Raw genomic sequence first — 23,131 nt, 5'->3', positions numbered from 1 at the left:
ACCTTAAATCAGTGAACTATTGGAGGTCTGTCTTGTATACAGCACTCTGGAAATCTGAACCTTTTTTTGTCTATATCGCTTAGACTGCAGGAACATTTACTGGAAGACACGACCTTTATGACAGAATTTTTTTTTAGCTAGCTAGTTCGTTGCTGGGATACCTAGCTAGATATTTCTCTATTTTAGCTCAGATAGCGGATATTTACCAAGTGACAGCTGGCTCTTTTTAGCCAAACCGTACTGTAGCACATAATGCGATACAGGTAGTGAACATGCCCGTCGCCTGGATAGTTGCCTGGGTAACACTGACGATAACTCTCCGTCGTTATTTTAGTGAGCGAAGTAGCTAAAGAGCTAGCGTTAACTGTCTCGCAATGACTTTTGAAAAATGACTTTCTAACGGTTTTCCAGCGGAGTCGCAGTGTCGGCAAACCTTGAAAAAAGGCGTTAAGATAGGAAAGGAGAATGGGTTTGGATGTTCAAACCTTGAACAAAAGCGTTAAGAGGCGAATGGGTCTGGGTTTGAAACTCAGGTTAGCTAACCTAGGTTAGGTACTGTATTTGTCTACATACACGTACAACAAAAGGGGTTTGTTTGTTTTTTGTTTTTTTTACATGCAAGTGGATTTCTACTACTGACCACTAGTGATTCTTTTAAAAATAGGTACGACTTTAGAAACTACTGAACACTAGGTACGAGTCTTTTAAAAACTACTGAACACTAGCTAGGTACGACTCTAAAAACTACTGAACACTAGGTAACTTTATATTTACGGAATTTAGCAGAAAAGGCAGTTACAAAAGTGCTTTGTCATTTACTCAGAAAATTTACTCATTTTTTTAAAAACTACTCAACACTGGGTGACTGGTTCTTTCTAAACTACTCAACACTGGGTGACTGGTTCTTTCTAAACTACTCAACACTGGGTGACTGGTTCTTTCTAAACTACTCAACACTGGGTGACTGGTTCTTTCTAAACTACTCAACACTGGGTGACTGGTTCTTTCTAAACTACTCAACACTGGGTGACTGGTTCTTTCTAAACTACTCAACACTGGGTGACTGGTTCTTTCTAAACTACTCAACACTGGGTGACTGGTTCTTTCTAAACTACTCAACACTGGGTGACTGGTTCTTTCTAAACTACTCAACACTGGGTGACTGGTTCTTTCTAAACTACTCAACACTGGGTGACTGGTTCTTTCTAAACTACTCAACACTGGGTGACTGGTTCTTTCTAAACTACTCAACACTGGGTGACTGGTTCTTTCTAAACTACTCAACACTGGGTGACTGGTTCTTTCTAAACTACTCAACACTGGGTGACTGGTTCTTTCTAAACTACTCAACACTGGGTGACTGGTTCTTTCTAAACTACTCAACACTGGGTGACTGGTTCTTTCTAAACTACTCAACACTGGGTGACTGGTTCTTTCTAAACTACTCAACACTGGGTGACTGGTTCTTTCTAAACTACTCAACACTGGGTGACTGGTTCTTTCTAAACTACTCAACACTGGGTGACTGGTTCTTTCTAAACTACTCAACACTGGGTGACTGGTTCTTTCTAAACTACTCAACACTGGGTGACTGGTTCTTTCTAAACTACTCAACACTGGGTGACTGGTTCTTTCTAAACTACTCAACACTGGGTGACTGGTTCTTTCTAAACTACTCAACACTGGGTGACTGGTTCTTTCTAAACTACTCAACACTGGGTGACTGGTTCTTTCTAAACTACTCAACACTGGGTGACTGGTTCTTTCTAAACTACTCAACACTGGGTGACTGGTTCTTTCTAAACTACTCAACACTGGGTGACTGGTTCTTTCTAAACTACTCAACACTGGGTGACTGGTTCTTTCTAAACTACTCAACACTGGGTGACTGGTTCTTTCTAAACTACTCAACACTGGGTGACTGGTTCTTTCTAAACTACTCAACACTGGGTGACTGGTTCTTTCTAAACTACTCAACACTGGGTGACTGGTTCTTTCTAAACTACTCAACACTGGGTAAGTGTGATTCTTTTAAAACTAATGAACACTAGGTATAAGTCTTAAAACAGCACCAGACCCAAACTCACCTTTCTGCGGCGTCTGTGTCTAACCGACAGCGTAGGTTTCTTTTTGTGAAGAGTTCTCTCCAGTTTTATATACGACAGAGGGTGATGCCTCAATGGCTGATTCTACCTAGAAATACACGTCTCTGTCGGTGGAGGGTAATTATACAGTAATACACTAGATTACACTACTGGCGTGTGATATCCAGCTACATGTCCCCTCACAACAGCTCACTCGCTTGTGTTTTCACTGCTTTGTCAAACAAAACTATTTTTCTGTTGCACGTCAGTCCACACGCATGTTTCACGAATCTCACTGTCGTCACCAAAATTACCAAATTAAATGAGTTGAATTACTCAGTCAAATAAACACTCACGGCTGTGCATGCACTCGGCTAGTCGGAATGAGTGTGTCATATGTTAAATTGTAAGGGTAATTTTATTTTCTTTATATTTATTTTTTTTCGCGACATCAAGCAATGTGAAACACAAGACCAACCGACTAGACGCGAGGCATTGTGGGTATTGCGTCCACAAGCACGTTTGTGGTCAAGCATGGCTCGGGAAAACAAGAGGTATGCTAAGTCTTCTTTGAGCTTGCATTTCTTTCGCATTTATTCTTAAACGTCAGTCAGCCATTTAAGCAAATGGCGTCGTGATTTCGGAGAATAATGTCATTTAAGATAAGGGTTGGCTGACTGGGCGATGAGCGTTTTAAGTAGCTAGTTAGGAACAGGACGTAAGCGCTAGCCGGTTGTCCAGCTAACGCACAGTAGTTGAGTTATCAGCTAATTCATGCTTTAGTGTTCTACTGCACCACAGCAATGTTAAAAAGAGGATGGTTATACAAAAGATATTTCTTCAGATAGTCTCTTAGCCAGTAAACTAACTTTAGCCAGCTAACTGAGCCGGATGGATGCATCATGACGAATGGCAGAGCAGCACACTGGACTGTGCCAATATTCTATACGTATGCTTTAAAACGTACAGGAACAACAATATGTTTAACTACAGAAGACCAAATGAAACACTTAGTGTAAAAGTGATGCCGAATTTGTAAAATGTGTAATGGTAAAGGTAGTTCTCCTTGAGCAGCGGTTGTGTGTACGTCTTGTACTGTGTTCTGTTGCAGGCTGCGCCTATAGATGTGTGTCACTCCCTGACTGGGCCTTTTAATGGGCTCTGTTAGTAATTACTCATATACCTTGATTTGATACCCCAGCTTTTGTGTAATAAAAACTCACTGTGGTTGTGCCGCAAAGAAAATGTGGGAGGGTTTTTGGGGTAAGATTATGCCCGTCTAAATTTTGGTAAATGTAAGAATTTCCCGGTGCATGATCTTGATTGTGCCCTAATGGCTGGTCGCTTCTTTTCAGCCACATTGTTTGTGTATGCATTGTAGGAAGTTAGAGGATCTCAGTGTGGATGAGTTCCTGTCTGGATTTGATGCTTTGGAGAGAGAGGACTCTTTAGGGGCCTCACCGCAAGAGAGTGCGGAATATAAAGAGTCTGTACTTCAGGAGAGGTAAGCGTGATTGTGGTTATCATGGAAAAAGAGAGCACACTATTTTCTTGAGTTGCCGGATGACCGATATATTCATAATGGTCCTGATTTTTGACATATGACTGAAGTGACATTGCAATTAGAAAGAGCAGCTTTTTGGGGAAACTGTGCAATGGGGGGTAGAGAGGGAGGAATGTGGCATTGCTCATGGGTAGTTGTCGGTAAAAATATTTATTATAAAAATATAGTAAGTTCTTGACCAACAGATCTACAGCTCACATTGTGTCATAGTCATCGATTGCTGTTGTGATACTTCATATGACGTATGTTCTAGCCCTGACTTCCTTGGCCCAGTATATGAAATGGGCTTTGGTTTAGATTCCCTAATTGATCTTTAGAGCACGGCACACGACGTAACGGCAGAATAACAGAGAGTCGCTAAAGCGTTTGCTCTCTCTGTTTTTAGTAGTTTAAAGAAGAGGGGCCAAGCATCTGAGCACAAAGCACAGTTGTCCAGGCTAAAGCACAACGATCCAGAGTTCTTCAAGTTTTTGCAGGAGAATGATGAGAAGCTTCTGAATTTTGCTGACTCGGACAGTTCTGAAGATGAAGAAGAAGAGAAATACCACAAACTGCCTTCTCAGCTCGAGGTATGTCTGTCTTTACAGTGTGTGTTGATGTTTTAGCCTCGTATTTGTAGTAAGCTTTATAATTAGCATAACGTGTTCAAGGCTATATAAGCCCCCCCCCAACAGTAGTAGTAATGCTACCTAAAAAATTATCAACTTGTGTTCTTGCTCTGGGAGATTGAGATGCTCTACTCTGAGATCTCTTAACCACTGGCGGTGTGATGGTTCATTCTCCCATATGCTCCTCCAGTACTACTTTGTTTCAACTCTGGGTGCATCCACAGTCCAGATCCTATTGCACTGAAACTGAGAGTATACTTTGCTTCCTTCTGGTGTACTTTGGTTCGTCGGCTAAGAGGCATTTACTCTTTTGGCGGTTGCTACTTTTGTGCATCTCTGTGGTCTGGATGTCCATGCTGTTTGCTTTTGTTTAGCAGAGCCTCAGTTGTGTCTTGCTCAAGGTATTGCTCCTGTAGCCACAGTGCATCTTTGACCTTTTGATCTTTCAGTCTGTATTCTTCTGTCCAGCTTGTCTTTACATATGCAATTTATTTTTAAGTAAATTGGATTACATTTTATGCAATTTCCTTGGTAGCCTCAGCATGCTACTACTATCTTTTTTTTTTTATGTGAAATTTGAACCAAGATGCCCAGCTCGGATGAGGAGGGGGAAGAGGATAAAAAGGAGAAACGAGTCAAGAAATCTGCAAAAAAGGCCATAAAAGTCACAACTAAAATGATTGATGACTGGAGAACAGAGCTGAAGGTAATACCTTTTCTTTGTGTTGATGAATATTTTAAGCAGTGCAGCCTATGGTCAATCAGCTTTGCTCCAAATTACATGGTAATTTGTGCTGAACACGGCCTGTATAGATCATCTCCAGCACTTCCCAACCTGTGATGTGCTTCTAATAAAAGAGCCATGTCTATCATTGGTTTCATATTTTGATTATTTCTGTATATTCTCTCGACTTGCCCTGTAGCAAGCGCCTTCGGCGCGTTTAATAAGAGACATCACACAAGCCTTCAAGGCTGCCGTGGCAACCACGAGAGGAGACGGCGATAACGAGTGTCGCTACGCGGTGGCAGACAGCTCAGGTAAAAGCCTTGCTAGAATCCGGTGGTACGCGTGGTGGGCGAGGTCGAAGGGTCCACATGAAACGTGCCCGTTCTGCTTTCAGTGTTCAACGCGCTGATCCTGTTGTGCATCAGAAACATGCACGCCTCGCTGACCAAGCTGCTGCACATCAGAGCACCAGACAAAGACCAGAAAAAGTAGGCCCCTGTGGTCCTTCTGTTGCCCACTGATCTCTGTCTATTGTTCACATTTTTGCTGCACTGTGGCTGGACTGCATTGTTTGTGTCTTATTTGCCAGCTCAGCTGTGTTTATCCCATCCCCCCAGATTAATATTACCATCATCAAGTCCCAGGTGGCAGAAGCATCAGCTCGATATTAAAATGTACTTAAGTGGGATTGTCCAGGTGTGTGTTTTTGCATTTTTTGCTTCCTTTAACCGAGCGGCCGGCTCGGTTTTCAACATGCAGAAATGTGAAATGAAATCCAAATTTCTTCGTAGCTGCTGGGTAGTCTGACTCAGTCCACGGTCACTGCTGCAGTACTCCGCCATGCCCACCAGATGGTGCCCTACTACCTGTGCCTGCCTAAGCAGGCCCGGCAGTTTCTGAAGGTGAGGGTTGAAAATACCTGGTCTCTAGATGTTTTCTTTTTTTTTTTTCTCTCACGCCACCTTTTTTAAAAACCTTTTGTGGTCTACATGTTGATCTGGTACTTGTGTTCACGCTTTGATGAACTGTGTGCTGTGCTGTGCTGGTCTACACCTTAATGGTTCCTATTTTTGTCTATGTGCGTGAGGTACACAACGGTTGAAGTGCCACTTCTGCTGGTAAAACAGCTAGCGAGACCGCTTAGCGGGGCGTCTGATGCTCTGCCATTCTCACCCTTGGTTGCGAGCACCTTGTCCCAGCATTAATCGTCGTGCGTGCCGTGCCGTAGTTATTTTCCCTCCTGCTTCTCTCTCTCTCTCTCTCTCTCTCTCTCTCTCTCTCTCTCTCTCTCTAGCAACTGATAAAGCAGTGGAGCACCGGCGAGGAGACGGTGCGCGTTATCGCCTTCCTGGCCCTCAACAAGATCTGCCGTCACAAGCAGAACGTTTACCTCAATACTGTGCTCAAGGTGACCAGGCATTGTGACCTCAAACGCCCTCAGCACTGTTGCTACTTTAAGGCCGTCGCTCAACGTTTTTGTGAACGGTCATTGCAAATCCTTTTAACTGGCTTGATAATGCTTATATGGCACCCAGAATCTGATTGGTTTACTGCATACCAGTCTTTCTGATGAATGGCACCAGTGGTCAGACTAGGATGTCTGACTATAGCAAAACCACATGTTTTTCATAGTTTTTATGATGAACTATAGTTCACATAATCCTGGCTGTAAGTAGTAGGAGTAATTGATGACGCTATTATTTGATAAAGATAATGGAATAAAGTAGTGTTATCCAATATTGATATTTGATATCTAATCATCTACTGATTATGTATTAATTAAACGATAATTAAATTTGAGGTTTGTCAAATTTAAATGAGAGGTTTGTCTTTAGTAGAATAAAGGTATCTCAATCAGTTAGTGTACAGTACGGTGTATTATTGGCAGTGTCTTCTTATGGCATAAAGCCATAAACCATTAACAGCCGTAACAAATGTCCATCTTGGCTTGTAGCAAATGTACATGGCTTACGTCCAGAACTGCAAGTTCACCTCGCCCACCACACTGCCCGTCATCAACTTCCTGCAGCACACGCTGGCTGAGATGTACGCGCTGGACACGCACGTGTCCTACCAGCACGGCTTCGTCTACATCCGCCAGCTCGCCGTCCACCTGCGAAACGCCATGAACATGAAGAAGAAGGTGCGCACACCCCCACCCCTCACTGTCCCGGCAGTCCCATGCCTCGCTGCGGCTGCTTTCACGTGCGGAGGTGCTAATGATGGCCCTCCTTCAACGCTGTGTGTGTGTGTGTGTGTGTGTGCATGCAGGAGACCTACCAGTCAGTGTACAACTGGCAGTACGTGCATTGCCTGTACCTGTGGTGCCGTGTGCTGAGCACCATCTACCCCAGCGAGGTGCTGGAGCCGCTCATCTACCCGCTGTGCCAGGTCATCAGCGGCTGCATCAGGTGCGTGCACGCACACGCAGCAGGCGTGAGCCCTGGGCAGACGAGCGCTTGACCCTATCCTCCTGAATAGGGCTTGAGCACGTGGAAGAACGCAGGAAATCAGTTTTATCGTGCATGTCTAACCTCATCGTCATCGTCCCAGCGCGCTAGGGGGGAAAAAAAGCCAGTGGCCGGACGATCCGACGGTTGACCGCGTGGTTCGGAAACTTGTGATTGCTTTAAAACTCAAAACAGTCTGTCGATTATTGCTAGTGTGATGCTGGCAGAATGAAAGTCATGTGCTAAAAGTTTTCATCTGAAAAACAAATCCATTTGATGGGTCGTGTTTCGGACCCGGCAGCACTGACTTTACAATACGATGACTTGCTGCGGCCCAACGGTACCATTCTATGGCATATTTAGCATCATACTACATTCATTTTCCACGTTCCTCTCAGGTCTTTAGGGCAGCTTTAATCAGAAATGGTGTCAGTTCCCACAGCAGGTGGCAGTGTTTACTGTATTAAGGGCCTGTGCTGACTTTATACTGGTTACCTGTTAACTGTTTCATTAGGGCTCTAATAGTACGTAATACATTTTGTATGTGAAGTTTGGTGTTTTTTAGAGTAATAATCTTTGAACCAAGTGACTGTGAAAAAATTGGCAGCGATAAGACTGCAGTTGTGTAGCTCTTTTGTGTCTCGACCAGAGTGAAGCCTTGACTGCAGCTCTTTAAACTTTGAGCCAGTGGTTCGATAAATGATTGTGTGTGTGTGTGTGTGTGTGTTTTCTTGGTGTTCTAGGTTGATGCCCATCTCTCGGTACTACCCACTGCGCTTGCACTGTGTCCGGGCTCTTCTTCTGCTCTCGGGAAGGACCAGAACATTCGTGCCAGTGCTACCATTCCTCCTGGAGGTAAGAATGGGCCTCGAGGCTCAGGCTGTCCCTTAGTGATGGAACTTCTTTTGAAAAGGTTGCACCATGGGCTGTGCTGCTCCACGTGGTCACGGCTTGGGTTTCAAGCCGTGGCCACGTGAAGTTTCAGTGATTATGGTCTTACAGTCTAATGGTTCAGTGTGTGTGTGTGTGTGTGTGTGTGTGTGTGTGTACGTACGTGTGTACGTGTGTACGTGTCTATGGATGCATGTGCTGGCATGGAATGTGAGTGTGTGACTTTTGTCACTATGGCAGTTTTGTTCCAAGGCCAACTGCTAATAACAGGCTTCAAAGCACTTTGTTCCCGAGATAAATGGCAGAGTTATTTCTGCGCTTGCTTACCTGTAGTCCATACGTGGTCCGGCGCCGCAAACTAACTACTTCCAACTTTCCAGCTGTGTTGTGGGAGTCGGAATCGAATACTGGTCTCCACCAAAGGACAGTTTGAAATATGAAAGGCTGTGTGAACGTGGGGGGCAGACAAGGCCTTTGTTTGTTTGTGCTTGGTGGGTTGAAGCCTGCGAAACGTGCAGGGCAGGGGGTGGGGGGCTGGTTAAACGGTCACAAGCACCCACCACGGCAAGAGATGAAAGATTGACAGGACGGAGTGTTTGGTTTGCGTGTGAGTGTTTGTCCAAGCGCCTGGGTGCGCTGGATATCTTCGTTATCAGGAGGAGCGGAGGTCACAAACCGTCAACATTTTCCACCGCGCAAGACGAGTGGCGTGCGTGCACACGCGCGTGTGTGTGTGTGTGTGTGCGCGCATGTGTGAGAGAGGCTAGCTGGCTGGCGTGGGCCCCTGCGGTGACAGCTGTTGTCAGAATGGAAGCGTGGAAGCGTCAGCAGCCGAGCCCAGCGGAAGAAAGGAGGCTGAGGGGGAGGAGGAGTGGTCACTGCTCCCCCCAGGCCTGACCACGCTGTGATAAAGCCCCGGTGGGGGGGAAGTGTGTGTGTGTGTGTGTGTGTGTGTGTGTGTGTGTGTGTGTGTGTGTGTGTGTGTGTGTGAGAGAGAGAGAGAATATGGTGGGGGTTCTGTGGTTTAGACGCAGTTCTGAGCACGCTGTGCAGATCACATCCTTTATGCCTGTGGCGACCCTCGCTCTGCTCCCTGTGTTTATTTGTGATGCTTGCACTTCCTGTTTTTATGCTTTTGGTAGAGAGAGGCAGAGGTGTGCAGCTCCTCTCCTTAATTAGAGCAGCAGAACCAGCGTTCTGCTCGTGCTCTCCCTCTCCCTCTCTCTCTCCCTCCCTCTCCCTCTCCAAGTCTGTCGTTATTCCTCTCTGTGTGTGTGTGTGTGCTCCCACCCTTCCAGCTTATTTTGCGTGCGTGCGCGTGCGGCGCTTCCTGCTTTCTCGGCCTCTGAGCGTATCAGGTTGGGACCCGTGCTCCACCACTTCCCCCCCGCGTCCCACGGGCCGACACCACATCCGCTGTTTGTGCAGGCCAGCCGCCCATGAGCTCTCCTCCTGAGACGCACACGCGCGTCCACCCACCCTTTCACACCCGCCCACCCCGCTTTGGCGGTAAACGACCTCTGCGAGACCTCTCGGCCATCTCCGGCCGAGGAAACGGAGCGAATGTCCTGTGGAGAATTCCTGCTGTTGGCCAAGCCTGGCCGAAGACATGGCCGGTCGTAGAAATCGAGGGAGCGACGTCAGGTCATATCTTCATAACAGCAGCAGTTTTCACTTCAGAAGTCAATTTTCACCCTAGTACAGAGAACGCATAGAGAACGAACCCATAGATCCGTGTCTCTGCAATCAGTTACAGCCTGTATGCCAGTTTCGGAGCCTTTATGTCTTGCAGTGCTGTGAGTTTCAGTGATTATGGCCTGATTTTTTTTTTTATCAGAGCTGCAGCCACTTAAAATCAGCTGACCGCCAGCCCACTGCTCACAAGCTCAAACAAGGCAGTCCTCCCTCTTGTGCCCAGGTGTGTGAGTGCACCATGTGTTCATGTGCTGTACGTACACACACACACAACCCTACAGATTCCTCACTTGGAAATCTTTGTCTGAAATGTGACCTTGCCTCTTTCCACAAACCTCAGACCTGCCTCGCGTCTCACTCACACACACCTGTTTAACAGGCTCACAAGGGGGAGCTGTTAGCACTTAAGTGCTTTGGTTGGTATGTAGTGGTAGGGCATTGCACCAGTAATACTGTATGTTTTAATGTATAGTACAGCAGAGCAGTTGAGTGACTGAACCCAGTGACGATTACTAATAAAACTAACCAGTCACATACTGTGTTTGTAGCATAAAGAGCTCAAGCTATAATTGCTATGACTAAGAAAATCTGTTTCTAGGTTCTAAAAGGCTTTGAGAGGCCGAAGATTATAACCATGCTAAATTGGTCGCTATGCTGTTAATCTCCTGTAGTTATCCTGTTTGTGTGCTTTCGAAAGTCCTGAGTTACAGCTTCACTTCAATGTTGCTGGTAACCGAGGCTGGTCTTAAACGTAGACTAAAAAGTGCTTTCGGTGAAGAACATCTGCTGCCATCACATCTTGGTCCAAGACCAGGCTTAATTCATGTCCAGGAAACCAGCCTCAGTAGCACGCTGAGAGAGACTCTGTGTTCCGCAGCCCTCTGCACCCTCCTGCTTCTTGTTCACGCGTCCCGATAGTTAGCAGGCTGGGCCTTTTTAGCTCTCATTTTGTTTCCTTCTCAGATCTTTCAGCAGGAGGACTTCAACAAGAAGCCGGGGCGCATGAGTCTCAAGCCCATCAACTTCGCTGTCGTCCTGAAGCTCAGCAAGACCAACCTGCAGGAGAAGGCCTTCAAGGTGAGGCCTGGGCGAAAGCCTGGCAGGCCCTTGCCCCGCACGCTGTTTCCACGCTGCCCCGGCTCGACCCTGGTGTTCGGTGGCGAACGAACCTTGGCTCCGACAGCCTCCCAATCCGCAAGTCCGGTCCCTGTCGCCGAATGCTGTCAGTTCTGAGCGTCTTGTGTCATGGCCGTCGAGGTTGATGCTTTAAAGCCTGAGATGAATGCGTTGTCATGATGATGCGTACTATTAAGCAAAAAAGGATGGTACTTTTCCCAGCATTTCTCTGTTTTCATATCGCTAGGCACCTGTCTTGTGTTTTGGGCTTTACTGGCTACCGCAGGGACTGGGAAGTGATAATCTCACAGCGGCCAGTCAGAGTAATCGTCAGTACTTTTATGTCTATTTTCATGCGTAACCAGTGCAAAATTTCCGAAGAGGCTTGATATACTGCCCAGAACATAAACAATGGATAAGGAAAACTTTTATAATGGTTGTTTTCAGTTTAAACTCTGCCAGGCATCTCCAAGGACAAACGTGGCGTTGTATGAAGTTTTTGTGAAGCCGAATTCCAGCATCACAGAAATGCAGTGTCTTTGGCTTAGCACTCGAGAAGGTCTCCTATGGTGGTGAATGCAGTGACTTTAGTCATTTAGTAAAAATGTGTAAACGTGATCTCTGTTGACTGACACTGGTGCTTTTGACACCTGTGTGTTTAACTTTCAAGTGATGGACATCTTCATGTGAAACACCTTAAATTGGGACCTTTGACAGGCAAATCAAGTCTTTCGAGAGCTTTCAATTACTTCCAAAAATGAGGTTAACGAACAATATTGAGTCGTTAATTTTTCATTTAGTCCAGTGAATCCAGAGATCCAGAGAACTGAATGTATCTGCCAAATATGTGACTTATTTTAAAGTAAAGGTGTAGTTTGGAATTTTAAGCTTTTCAGTGATGATAAAAGTATTGTAACCCTGTAATTGCAGAAATATTGTGACGTGCAATACTGCCAATATCGGGGGATCTGATATCGTGATGTGCAGTACAGCCATGCAGGGGATCTGTCACTTCTTTATTTCAGGGGTTTCTTCACATTTCCTGGCCCTGAAACAGGCTCCGCCCCAGCCGGAGCAGAATTCCTTAGCTGCTTGGGTTCGTTGGGTGCCATCGATGCGGGAGACTGTACCACAGGAGCTTTTCATTAGCTGTTTGATCTAAACTAACTAGCTGGCTAACAAAAGAGACATGTTTCTAATTTTGTGGCAAAATTTGTTCATTGTACTTTTTGGTCCAAGAACAATCTAGATCTGGGCTAACACGATTGTCCTGGTCATTTGTCCTTTCATTGGCGGCATTTGGAGAAAAGTTTTAATTGTAATCCGCCTCACATATCTAATGAAAGAATTTGTTTCTGATGAACGTTTGTGCTTGTGGATACCTTTTGGTGAGGGTAAAGACACTTTCCAAATTATATATGCCTGCATGCATGTAAGGGAAGCTGTTGTGATCACGTTGGCTTCTCCTGTTCAAGTTGAACCGTTTTTGTTGCCGGCTGCATTCGAATAACGGCAACACCCGAGTCACGTTTAGGAGGGCAGAGAGAAGAAACGGTCTCGCGTGCGTCTCACTGGTCCCACACCCGCGCAAGCGTCTCACTCCCCCGCCGCCGTCAGCCTGGATCGTGTTCGGGGGATGAAAGCCCGGGCAAGGCGCGAGAGCGGCTGAGGCGCCACGCTGCTGCCAAGAGGATTGCCGCGCGGCCCGCGGGGATTATCCCACCGTCTCGTTTGGCAGGTCGCAGTTTTGCCCCCGCTCCTGCCCGCTCCTCCCCCCGTCGCGCGGCGGGAGCCAGGCCGCCGAGCCCGCGGGAAGCACCGCTTAAAAAAAAAACCAAAAAAAAAACCTCTCCCTCCTCGCCGAGCCGCTGCTGTCAGCACAGGGGCTTTCCGTAGCGGAGGAATGCGCTTCGTGAGGTGCCCTGTGTGGAGGGGGTTGTTGGGGGTTGTTATTTACAGCGTGGCAGGCTGGAGTTTTGGGTTTGGTGCCAGGCCCAAATGGGGTCAGGATTAGAAGGGGGTCCGCCCAGTAAGCCACGTGGGCGAGACGCAGCAGGAGACAGGTGCAGAGTGATCTGACTGGTGCCAAGCTGCAGTTCCTGGGAGACACACCCCTTGGAACAGCTGGCAGGCACACTGCGTTAGTTTGGTGTAATTATGCTGCAAGGGGTGTAATGAGAATTAGTTTTGAAACTTGTGGAAGGTCGGACAGGTTTGCGAGTATTTCTCACAGACAACCATAAACGCACTCTGTGTATCTGTTCGGTGTTTGTATTTCTTTCGTATACATTATTTATTGCATTTATTTATTGAAATGTGCTTGACACCCGTCGATTATGTCTGGACAGGCCCCGTTTGGTTAAAGCTATAGTTTGTAATGAGCGTGTTTGCTTGCGTGTTCAGGATGGCCTGATTGAGCAGCTGTACGACCTCATACTGGAGTACTTCCACACTCAGGCCCACTCCATCGGCTTTCCCGAGCTCGCTCTTCCCACCATCATCCAGGTACGCCGTTTTTATTTGCCTTTCCAGTTAACGTACACCTGCTGCTGCATTAGAGGCAAATAATAAAGGTTAAAAAAAAATAACGGTAGTTCTCATTAGACAATTCTAGACCTGTAGACCATTTTCAGTTGAAGGGCCAGGCAGTAGGTAACGGTCAGGCTTGTTTAGTGGCCCATCTAGCTTGCCGTCCACCAACCCAGCCCCCACCTCGCTGGTTCTTTTTTTTTTTTCGCAACAGCAACTGTTGGGCCCACATCCTGCTTGAGAGGTGCCGAGGGCCATGCATGGGACATGCTGCCACTAGACACCCCCCCCCCCCCACACACACACACACACACCCACGATCATTTACTTTCAGCCTTTGCACTCTCCAAACAGCAGGCTACAGTCCTTTTTTTTTTTTTTTCCTCTGTATCACCAGTGCTCTTCGCTCATTCATACACACACACGAGCTCGCATGCACCACCCACACACACAGGCCACATCCTGCTCTTTGGCCAAAGCACAGGCCTCCTCAGTGCTGTTAAGTCAGGTTCTGAATATTTATTCTTCTGTCCTGAGATGATTCACGCGGGTTTTTTTAATGCCCGCCGTCGGCTTACCCCTTCGTTTTATTGTTGGAGCACGTGTGCGTGTGTGTGTGTGTGTGTGCACGCGCGCACGTGCTTTCAAAGCAGCCTAGACTTTATATCTCTGCAGCCATATACCAAAACAAAGCAGACCCAAGCTCAAGTGAAGCCCTCTCTTCTCACCTGCTCTGCGTTAATTTTAGTTTTCAGCTTTAATTGGGGTTAGTTCCGTGGTAGTCCACGGCTTGGTGCGCCTTGTCCCAGTTGTTGAAAGCGCAGGGAAATGGAGCGCGGCGCGTGCGGCCCTCATCTCCCCCTCTCTGCGCCTCCAGCTGAAGGCGTTCCTGAAGGACTGCCGGGTCTCCACCTACTGCAAGCAGATGCGGCAGCTCCTAGAGAAGGTGCAGGAGAACAGCGCCTTCGTCACGGCCCGCCGCCAGAAGGCTGCCTTCGGAGTAGCCGACGCCCCCGCCGTGGTGAGTGAGAGCCATTGTCATCTTCCTGCGCTGACCTTTGCCCTTTTAGCGTCAGAGTTTGCACCCTGCATGCACATGCCGCAAACACCCCCACCCCCCACCCCTCCATCTACCCGCCCTTTGGCTTTGTGTGGGTATTTATAACGCGCTGTGGTTAGCACGCTCTGACCCTCTTGCACCTGCAGCTTCCAAATTTCCAACTCCCCGCACCCAGGCCACTCTCCAGCGAGGCTGCCTGTCTATAAACGTAGACAGAAAGTACGCGCAGGTTAGCGCCTTCGTCGTGGCCCTGCTCAGACGCGTGCGTTTTGCTCGCGTCACGCGCACTGGCACGCGCACGTCAACACAAACTAGTAAGTAAGCAAGTGCGACTTTACAGCCGTTGGTTTTTATTATCCTTCTTCCCTGAAAACTCGCGCGGCCTTCCCCTGTTGAGCCAGACTGCGTTCGTGGCCAGACAGTAGTGACCCGCGTGTCTAGACTCAGACAGGGAGACGCCTGTTTTAGTAGGGTAAACCCACTGGACTCCCCACTGCTCCACAGGAGCCGCGCCCAACCTCTCCGTCATGTACAGGTGTCAGCTGGCTACCACTACCCAGCTTCTCTCTGAGGAGTGTGTGTGTGTGTGTGTGTGTGGGGGCTTTTACATTTTTTAAACATTTTTTTGTGTGTGTATAACGTATGCGTACATGCGCGTGCACGCGGGGTGATTTTGATAGGAGATTCCTGCTGGAGACACCCGGAGCCTTACAGACTGACCCCTGACCAGCAGGGCATACTGGAAACAGAGCATAATGTGGAGGCAGTGATGGGTGGGAAAGCTCCCTAACAGCATTTCTCAGTGAGGAGGAGTGAACCGGAAGCCCAGAAGCTCTTCAGTGGCTTCATCTGGAAGCTTCTCCAAACGTTACTCCATCAGGAGGCAGGGGTGTGCGCGCCTGTGTGTGTGTGTGTGCGCGCCTGTGTGTGTGTGTGTGCGCGCCTGTGTGTGTGTGTGTGCGCGCCTGTGTGTGTGTGTGTGTGCGTGCGTGAGAGCGTGTGTGTGTGAGAGCATGCCCGGCAGCTGGGAAATGGCGGTCGGAGCAGTCACGGCAGAGGGGTGAGGGGGAGGGGCGTGCCGCGTGCAGAGGGCGTGAGGAGAGGCGAAGAGCCGTTTCCTCCCCGGGGCGAGCTCCACGCCACATCCATCTTCATCTCCGCTCTCATCCGTCACCCTGCCGGAGCTCACCCCCATGCCCCCCCCCCCAGTCACACACACGCACTCGCTCTCACACACGCACACACATGCGCCCCCCTTCCCCCAGACCTGCTCTTAGGGCTGATAAATATTTAAGACCGTTTAAGAGGGAAATGAAGGAGGAGGGGGGTGTGTGTGTGTGTGTGTGTGTCTCTCTCTCTCTCTCTTTCTCTCTCTCTCTCCCTCCCTCCACCCCCCTCCTCCCGCTGTAATCTAGAAGGCTCCAGCGGGCGGGGGGCAGCGGGGCCGCAGCAGCTCCACACAGGCAGACAGCGTGGCACCGCGCCGGGGCGCGTCTGTCGCCGGCCTCCGGGCGGCAGGAGAGATGTCCTTCAGTGGCTCGGCCGCCACAGCGACCTTTTAAGCAGCGCCGTGGCTGCGGCCGGCTGGCCTGCTGCCCCGGCGACCTGCCCAGCAATCAGCCAAGCTTTAATTAAAGCCACCTTCGCCCGCCGCGGCCGCCCTACTGGTGCTTGTTCCGCTGGCACTGCAGCGCTCACACACGGCTCCACAAACACTCCCCATTCCACCCTCGCTTACTTATCCCAGCTGTTCTGGATGGTATTACAGTTTTTAGCAGGAGATCGGCAGAGATGCAAATCTCCAGTCATTGTGTATTTTAAATCACCCCAGTGCTGGAGTTGATTTTGCATTATGTAGTAGATTGCGCGGGGGTGGGTGGGTGTGTGTGCGCGTATGTGTGTTTGTTTTTGTTTGTGAAAAGCATACTGAGATTAGAAAGGCTCGGGAGAAAGTTGCGGCCCTGTCATCTTCCACAGAATGTCCCAGCTTTGTTTGGGTTTGTTTCCTGAGCGGATGAGGAACACTTCTCGCTCTGTTTTACGCTTTTGATCGTTTTTCACTGTCTGACAAACCACTGCAAATTGTAATAAATAAGTTTAGATAACTGATGACGGAAGCCCAGATCTATTATGGTCTATTGGATTTGGAGGTCACCTAATCTTATTTGACCTGATCAATATCTTCCACCAAGACCTTTAAAGGAAGACAGAGAAATCCTCTGGTCTGGCTTCTCTTGCACTCCTCCCCACCCTCACTGGCATGTGCGTGAGTGTGTATGAATGTGTGCGCGTGCGCGTGTGTGTGTGCGTGTGTGTGTGTGTACGCCCACCCACACACACAGTCTCTTTCCCACTCTTGCTCAGTTCCTCTTTAGTCATTCTTTTATTACTGGCAGAGTGAGAACAATCAATGAAAAATCACAGTCTGATATGTATTATTGGTTTATTAGACCTCTGATGTTGATTCGAATGTGGAACACGTCACAGGGCTCAGGATTTTGTCAGCGTGTACAATACTTTCTTCTGGTCTCTCGGCTAGTCCAATCTGCTGTTTGAGTTATTATTTCTTGAAGCTAGTGCTGTAGCATGTGTGCATCCTACATGTGTTTTTATATGTAATTCTGTGTGTGTGTGGGGGGGGGGAGCAGGCAGCATGGGAAAATCAGGTTGCAGAGGAAGGAACACCTCTCACTAAGTACTACAGCCAGTGGAAGAAACTGCGGGAGAAGGAGATTCAGCTGGAGATTTCTGGGAAAGAAAGGGTGAGTGTCACTGGGCAACCTGGGGGGTGAGTGTCATGGCTCCACAGGCTGCATTGCTATTGCCCTGAGATGACAAACGGCAGGTTTGCGTTTGGTGCAGTGTTGTGGTCTGACTTGGGGGTGGAGATGCAGTCACGTGATATGAAGTGGCTCAGCTTTATTAACACTCTCGAATCCTTCTCTTATCAAAACATACAGATCCTCCAGTCCCACAGGAAACACAATCAGTCATTTTAAAATCCAAGTATAGCAGCAGTTTAACATATCAGGCAGCAGTGTGTGTGTGTGTGTGTGTGTGTGTGTGTGTGTGTGTGTGTGTGTGTGTGTGTGTGTGAGAGAGAGGGAGAGAGAGCCACAGTTGGAGCTTGTCCATAGGGAGATAATGGAGATGACACCAGGCGGAGGGTTGGCGTCAGGGAAGCGGCAGATTGGCGGAGGAGGCTGGCATGTGTGCAGGAGGGCGGGTGGGTGTCCGGACGGGGGGAGCGAAGGCTATAGGAGTATCAGAGTGCTCAGGGCTGAGACCCGGGGTTTTGATCCGGAGCCTCCACACTCGGATCCGATTACTCCCTCCTCCTCCTCCTCCTGCTCCTGGTGCCGCCTGCCTTCACCTCCATCACAGCACTCCTGAACACACACACACCAACTCGAGTGTGTGTGAGTGTGTGTGTGTGTGTGTGTGTGTGTGTGTGTGTGTGTGTGTGTGTGTGTGTGTGTGTGTGTGTGTGTGTACTATAGATTTGTTCTTCTCAGAATTAATTTTTTTTTAAAAACAACTACTTTTAATCCTGGAGAAAACATGCTTTTGAATATATGAAACGATTGGCTAGGACTCGTACTCTGCTGGCTAGCTTTACAGTTTGACACGTCTAAAGGAGAAAACGAATAATCAAAAAGAAAAGTATGGAGGGACGTAGGAGTGCTTCTCTGCCCCAGATGAAATAAGTTTAATGTGATGGAAATCCTTACACAGGAAGAAGGTGCAATAGGGACCTAAGTGATGATTGTATATTTGAGATTATCTTGGTGTTGAATGCTTTTCCATCCCCAAAAGGTCCACCGCGTTCCCTTATCCTGGGTATTGGATGTTTGCATCTCTCTTCCTGTTCTTTATTCACTTCTTTCTTTCTTTTTCTTTCAAGATGGAGGACTTAAACTTCCCTGAAATAAAGCGCAAGAAGCCTCAAGCAAAGGTTGAAGACAAGAAGGAGTTCAAGGGTCTCTTCGAGTCAGACAGCGACTCCGACAGTGAGGGCCTAATGCGCAAGCTTAAAGGTACTTCCAGCAAGTTTCCTCCGTGTCCGTTTTCTTTTATGCAGCTCGACACCCGGCCAGGGGGCCCCAGTGGTGGGTGGGGCACAGGGAGCATGGACCCCTCCCAGCAGCTGCTACTGGAGGTTGAGGCCTTGGGTCAGGGACCCAGCACTGGCACATTGCTCACAGCCAGTCTTAAGCACCGCCTCCTCATTGTGTGTGTGTGTTTGTGTGTTTGTGTGTGTGTGTGTGTGTGTGTGTGTGTGTGTGTGTGTCTTGTAATGTTGGATGGGAAGGCCTGTGTTGGGTGTGGAGCTGGGCTCCAGGAGTGTGGGTGGAGTCACCCTCCTTTCTCTGCCGCGCCACTGTTCGTCACTGGGAGGGTGTAGTCCATTGTAGAGCACTGTCCAGCAGCCCTTTCCTGATCTCACACACATCAGCTGCTTAAAATGCAGTTTTATGATAAATAAGATCTTTTTCCTTCTTCAATTTAAGTGATGTTAGTTTAACACTTTCTCTCACAATGGCTTTTAATCTGGCTTTCATTTCTCTCTGGCTTGGGATGGAAAAAAGAAATTCTACCACTATCAAACTTCAAACATGCAAAATATTTTTCCATCTTTTTAGTGTATGTCCTGCCTCTCCTCTGGTCATTCGTGTGCATGGGGGAGGGAGGGTTCGGCTCCGATCCGATACCATATATCGGAATTGGGTTGATATCTTCAAAAATGCTGGACTGGATATCAGTGGAGGAGTTTTACAGAAAACAATGCAATACCACCACACATCCAGGCTGAAAATGGCACAGCAGTGACAGCACCACACAGCATGTGATAACAGCCAGGCTAGTTTAGCACAATTTATACGCCACTATAGAGTTTAACTAGCATTTTCTTCACATTAATGATCGATTAAAACTATTGTATTCAAATGCACATATATGTGCACGCACAGACATGGTGCTTTCACATGTGATGGTTACCTGCCTTCTAGTGAGACCATTTAAACCAGACAGTGATTTATTAATTCGTTCCTTTTAAAAATTAAAACGACGGCGTGAACAGTTTGGCCGTGATGTTTAGGGACGGGAAAAGTAGACATTCCTGACAAACGGCTGGAGAGGAGAAAAAATGACCATACAAGTAAGGCACTCTCCCTCTTTCAATTCATGAAGTTGAATATCGGACTAGTGTCAATATCGGGCAACATTCAAATTCAGGATATCGGTATTGGATCCGTATGGAAAAATTGGTATCGTGCCATCTCTAGTGTGCGCGCGTGTATGAGTCCAGCAGTGTGTTGGGCAGTCCAGCTGTCTGCCCCGCTCTCTCCCCTCTGCTCCTCTTTAACCCCACCAAATCCAGAGTTGCGCACTGGGTCATGTGCGGGACACACGCCACTCCTGCCAAGTTCTGCAGCTTATGGCCCCGACAACCACGCAGAAAGTCCCGTTGAAGTGGGAGGTATCAGGGCAGGTTTTTCCTTCTACATCTGCTCCTCATTGTGCGGCGTCCTTGCAAGCGCCTGAGCAATTGCCTAAGTCTGCTTCTCTCTCATGCTGGCTCGCTCACACACACACTCACTCACTCTCTCTCACCCTCATGCTGACTCACACACACACTTACTCTCACTCTCTCTCTCTCTCTCATATGCTGGCTCGCTCACACACACACTCTCTCGCTCTCACTCTCATGCTGACTCGCTCACACACTCACTCATATGCTGGCTTGTTTGCGCGCTCTCGCTCTCGCTCTCTAGCCTCTCGTATGGTTTCGTAGGAAGCGTTTTTCTTTCTGCAAGCTTGGATCCCAGTGGGGGTTTGTAATTCAAAACAGTTGACTGGAAAGATGTTAGCGGTCGCTCCCTCCGCACGAGGTTTAACTGCCGCCATACCATCAGGCCCTCAAACCTGGAGGGAACACACACACACACACACACACACTTCAAGACATGCTGGGTGTCCATTGAATAAGAATGTTGTAAAAATCCACAAGACCATTTTTTAACCTTTGTCAAACTAAATTGTTTGCATGGCAGAGTACAGAGAGGGAATCGTAGGCCTCGCTCGTCAGGCTACAGGGGCCATGTTTTCTGTCCTCCTGCATCAATCAGGCCCCTGTGCCAAACCAGCCATCACCGTAACAGCCGCGTGGCGCCGGTAGAGGCGAGAGCCAGGCTGCAGGAGAGGGGAGTTGCTCCCTGATGACAGTTGAGGCAAACGGCGTGTTCTGGGCCAGAAAGGAGGGGACCTGAGGCTGGCGGGACAGGTGAAAGCAGGACAGCGCCGCAGTGCTGAGGAGGCTGGTGCGCGACTTAATGACTCCCTGCGTGTTCATATACCGTCTCAATATTTACATTCCTCCCCCCCCCCCCCCACCCAAAGCTCCTCTCCTGGCAGCCTGCTCTGCCGTTGGCTCGCCGGACCACTGTTTATGTTTCGAAAAGGTCATTCGGAGGTAGAGCCACGCGCGAGTACAGGGCTCCAGTACTTACAGCTGGGTGCTACTTTTCTCCAGAGACGAGACTTAACCTTTTCATGACGATTGGGACGCTTTTGTTGTTTTGTCTCCTGATTGGAGCAAAACTGAGGCTTGCCTAGACTGTGGGTCACATGACCAGTCACTCTCGGGTACATCTTACTGCGCTGCCTTGGCGTTGGGGTCTTCTACAGTGTCGTAGCTGGTCTGTCAGCCCCTTCTGTCTCTGCTGGTCCCGCACCACCCGAACGCCTAGCCTTGTGCATTCCTGAACTCCTGCACCTACGCTGAACCTGCATGGCGCACGTGCTGGTCGGACGCGCCTGCCCGTGTGATTAAGATGCGTGTGTCTGCACGGCATCACCGTGCACGTGCAGCTCAGCCGTGCACTGCTCTCTTCGGGCTGCAGACGGGGCCGCCCTGCCTTGCCCCGCCCCGGCCCTGCTCTCTCTGGCTCCTGGGTGCTGCTGGGTAATTAGGGGGGAGGCAGCGTCTGCGCCACGCTCCGCTCCCAGGCAGCAGCTAATCAAATCCCACTTCAAAGCACAGAAATATATATTTCTTTCTCTCTCTCTCTCACACACACACACACACACACACACACACACACACACACACACACACACACACATACACACACACACACACACACACATTTGGTTGCTCTGCTATGTCATAGTGCCTTGTATGTGATTGGATAGGTGAACAGTATGTAATGTCTATAGTAAACACTACATCTTAATCCTTTTTTTTACTTTTCTTTTTGGATTAATACATATGTACATAAGAATATAATCCATCTTTTTTTCCCCACAGAAGGTGGCTCCGATGATGATGATGATGATGATGATGATGAAGGCCTTGAGGACCTATCTGATGCGAGTGGTGGGGGTGACGACGATGATGAGGGCGAGGAAGACTCAGGTCAGTGTCACAGTGCTGTAATTTGCCAGCCTCCCCGCTGTAAAGAGCGCCCCTGTACTGCAGGCGTTGCGCCAGTGTCGATGCGAACGTGCACTTGTTTTGAGGGCTACAGTACGTGTGCGCACAGCCCTGCAGTGAGGGGAACACAAAGCCTTTCCAGCAGAGTGTAGTTCCCTCGGGAACCTCTCCCCGCTCAGGCCTGGAGCTTCTTCTGGAACTTTCAGACAGGATTGGCACGGGAAGCCTTTCATTGCTGGCGGGGTTTGAAGCCGCCGCACGCCTGAACACTCCGCAGCGCCTGATGCGGCAGGGAAAAGCGTGCTCACCGGCTCACCGCCGGCTTGCGTGGAAATGCAAATAATTGGAAGCGTTGATGTTTCGGAGTTGAGCCCAATGCCGCATCCACCCGCGTTATGTAGTCTAAATACGAGCGAGGTCACAGCAGGTGTAGTCTCCTCGCCCTCGTCTCCGCTCAACACTCCACTTGGCCTGGCCATCGCTGCAGCCAATCAGAGCCAGCCCTCGTGTTTCAGTTCCCCGTGCCTTCTTTCCTTCACAGATGGCACAGAGGGAAAGGCATGTGGCTCTAAACACGCCCCTAAGCAGGTGTCCAGCGAGGAGCTGCAGGAGCTGGCGGGAGGAGACGAGGACTTGGTCGAAGACCTAGAGCTCTCGGACCAAGACTGAGGGCCTCGCGAGTCCAGCGATGTAAGCGGGGAGCAGACTGCCGGTTTGGGCTGGGGCAGACCTGGGTCATGTGACCAACAGCAGCTACTTCTTCCCCTTTGCACAGTGTCACACAAGATTTTGTACATCAAGGACAAAATGGTGTTGATAAAAGGAATTATTCCATGTTCAGTGTGAAAGTATTAAACTGAAAGTATTATTTAATACTTTCACAGAAAATATGCCTTCTTTGTCAACATGGTTTATATATTGTCTTAATAATGTATTTTTGAAATGTTATAAAATGAACAATCAAAAAAGAAA

General features: G+C 48.6%; 2 protein-coding genes across 7 annotated transcripts in view; one reads left to right on the top strand and one right to left on the bottom strand.

Annotated features, from left to right (window-relative positions):
* Nucleotides 1–2,513, bottom strand: part of klhl17 (kelch-like family member 17) — a 12,429-nt gene extending 9,916 nt beyond the window's left edge. For both annotated transcript variants that reach the window (XM_081706862.1, XM_081706863.1), the window contains exon 1: nucleotides 2,088–2,513. The gene's annotated coding sequence lies outside the window, so the exon portion shown is untranslated. The remainder of the gene's footprint in view (nucleotides 1–2,087) is intronic.
* On the top strand, nucleotides 531–23,131 carry noc2l (NOC2-like nucleolar associated transcriptional repressor). 5 transcript variants are annotated; one of them, XM_081706859.1, is made up of 20 exons: nucleotides 531–664; nucleotides 2,541–2,638; nucleotides 3,466–3,588; nucleotides 4,034–4,217; nucleotides 4,843–4,962; nucleotides 5,180–5,294; nucleotides 5,378–5,471; nucleotides 5,601–5,679; nucleotides 5,775–5,885; nucleotides 6,278–6,391; nucleotides 6,938–7,126; nucleotides 7,255–7,394; nucleotides 8,177–8,288; nucleotides 10,983–11,096; nucleotides 13,539–13,640; nucleotides 14,542–14,685; nucleotides 17,373–17,486; nucleotides 18,629–18,761; nucleotides 22,034–22,141; nucleotides 22,701–23,131. In XM_081706859.1, exons 2-20 carry the CDS (start codon nucleotides 2,619–2,621, stop codon nucleotides 22,826–22,828), a joined length of 2,244 nt encoding a protein of 747 aa, XP_081562985.1. In that variant the 5' UTR covers nucleotides 531–664; nucleotides 2,541–2,618; the 3' UTR covers nucleotides 22,829–23,131. The 5 variants fall into 5 exon arrangements, with proteins under 5 accessions (XP_081562985.1, XP_081562984.1, XP_081562986.1 ...); XM_081706858.1 differs by having other exon boundaries at nucleotides 559–693; XM_081706860.1 differs by lacking the exon at nucleotides 531–664 and adding an exon at nucleotides 1,999–2,016.

Source organism: Electrophorus electricus, chromosome 24 (assembly GCF_041902795.1).
Source record: "Electrophorus electricus isolate QZ-2024a chromosome 24, ASM4190279v1, whole genome shotgun sequence".
Lineage (NCBI taxonomy): Eukaryota > Metazoa > Chordata > Actinopteri > Gymnotiformes > Gymnotidae > Electrophorus > Electrophorus electricus.
Note: the sequence above shows the minus strand (reverse complement) of the source record. Positions and strands in the feature narration are given on the sequence as shown.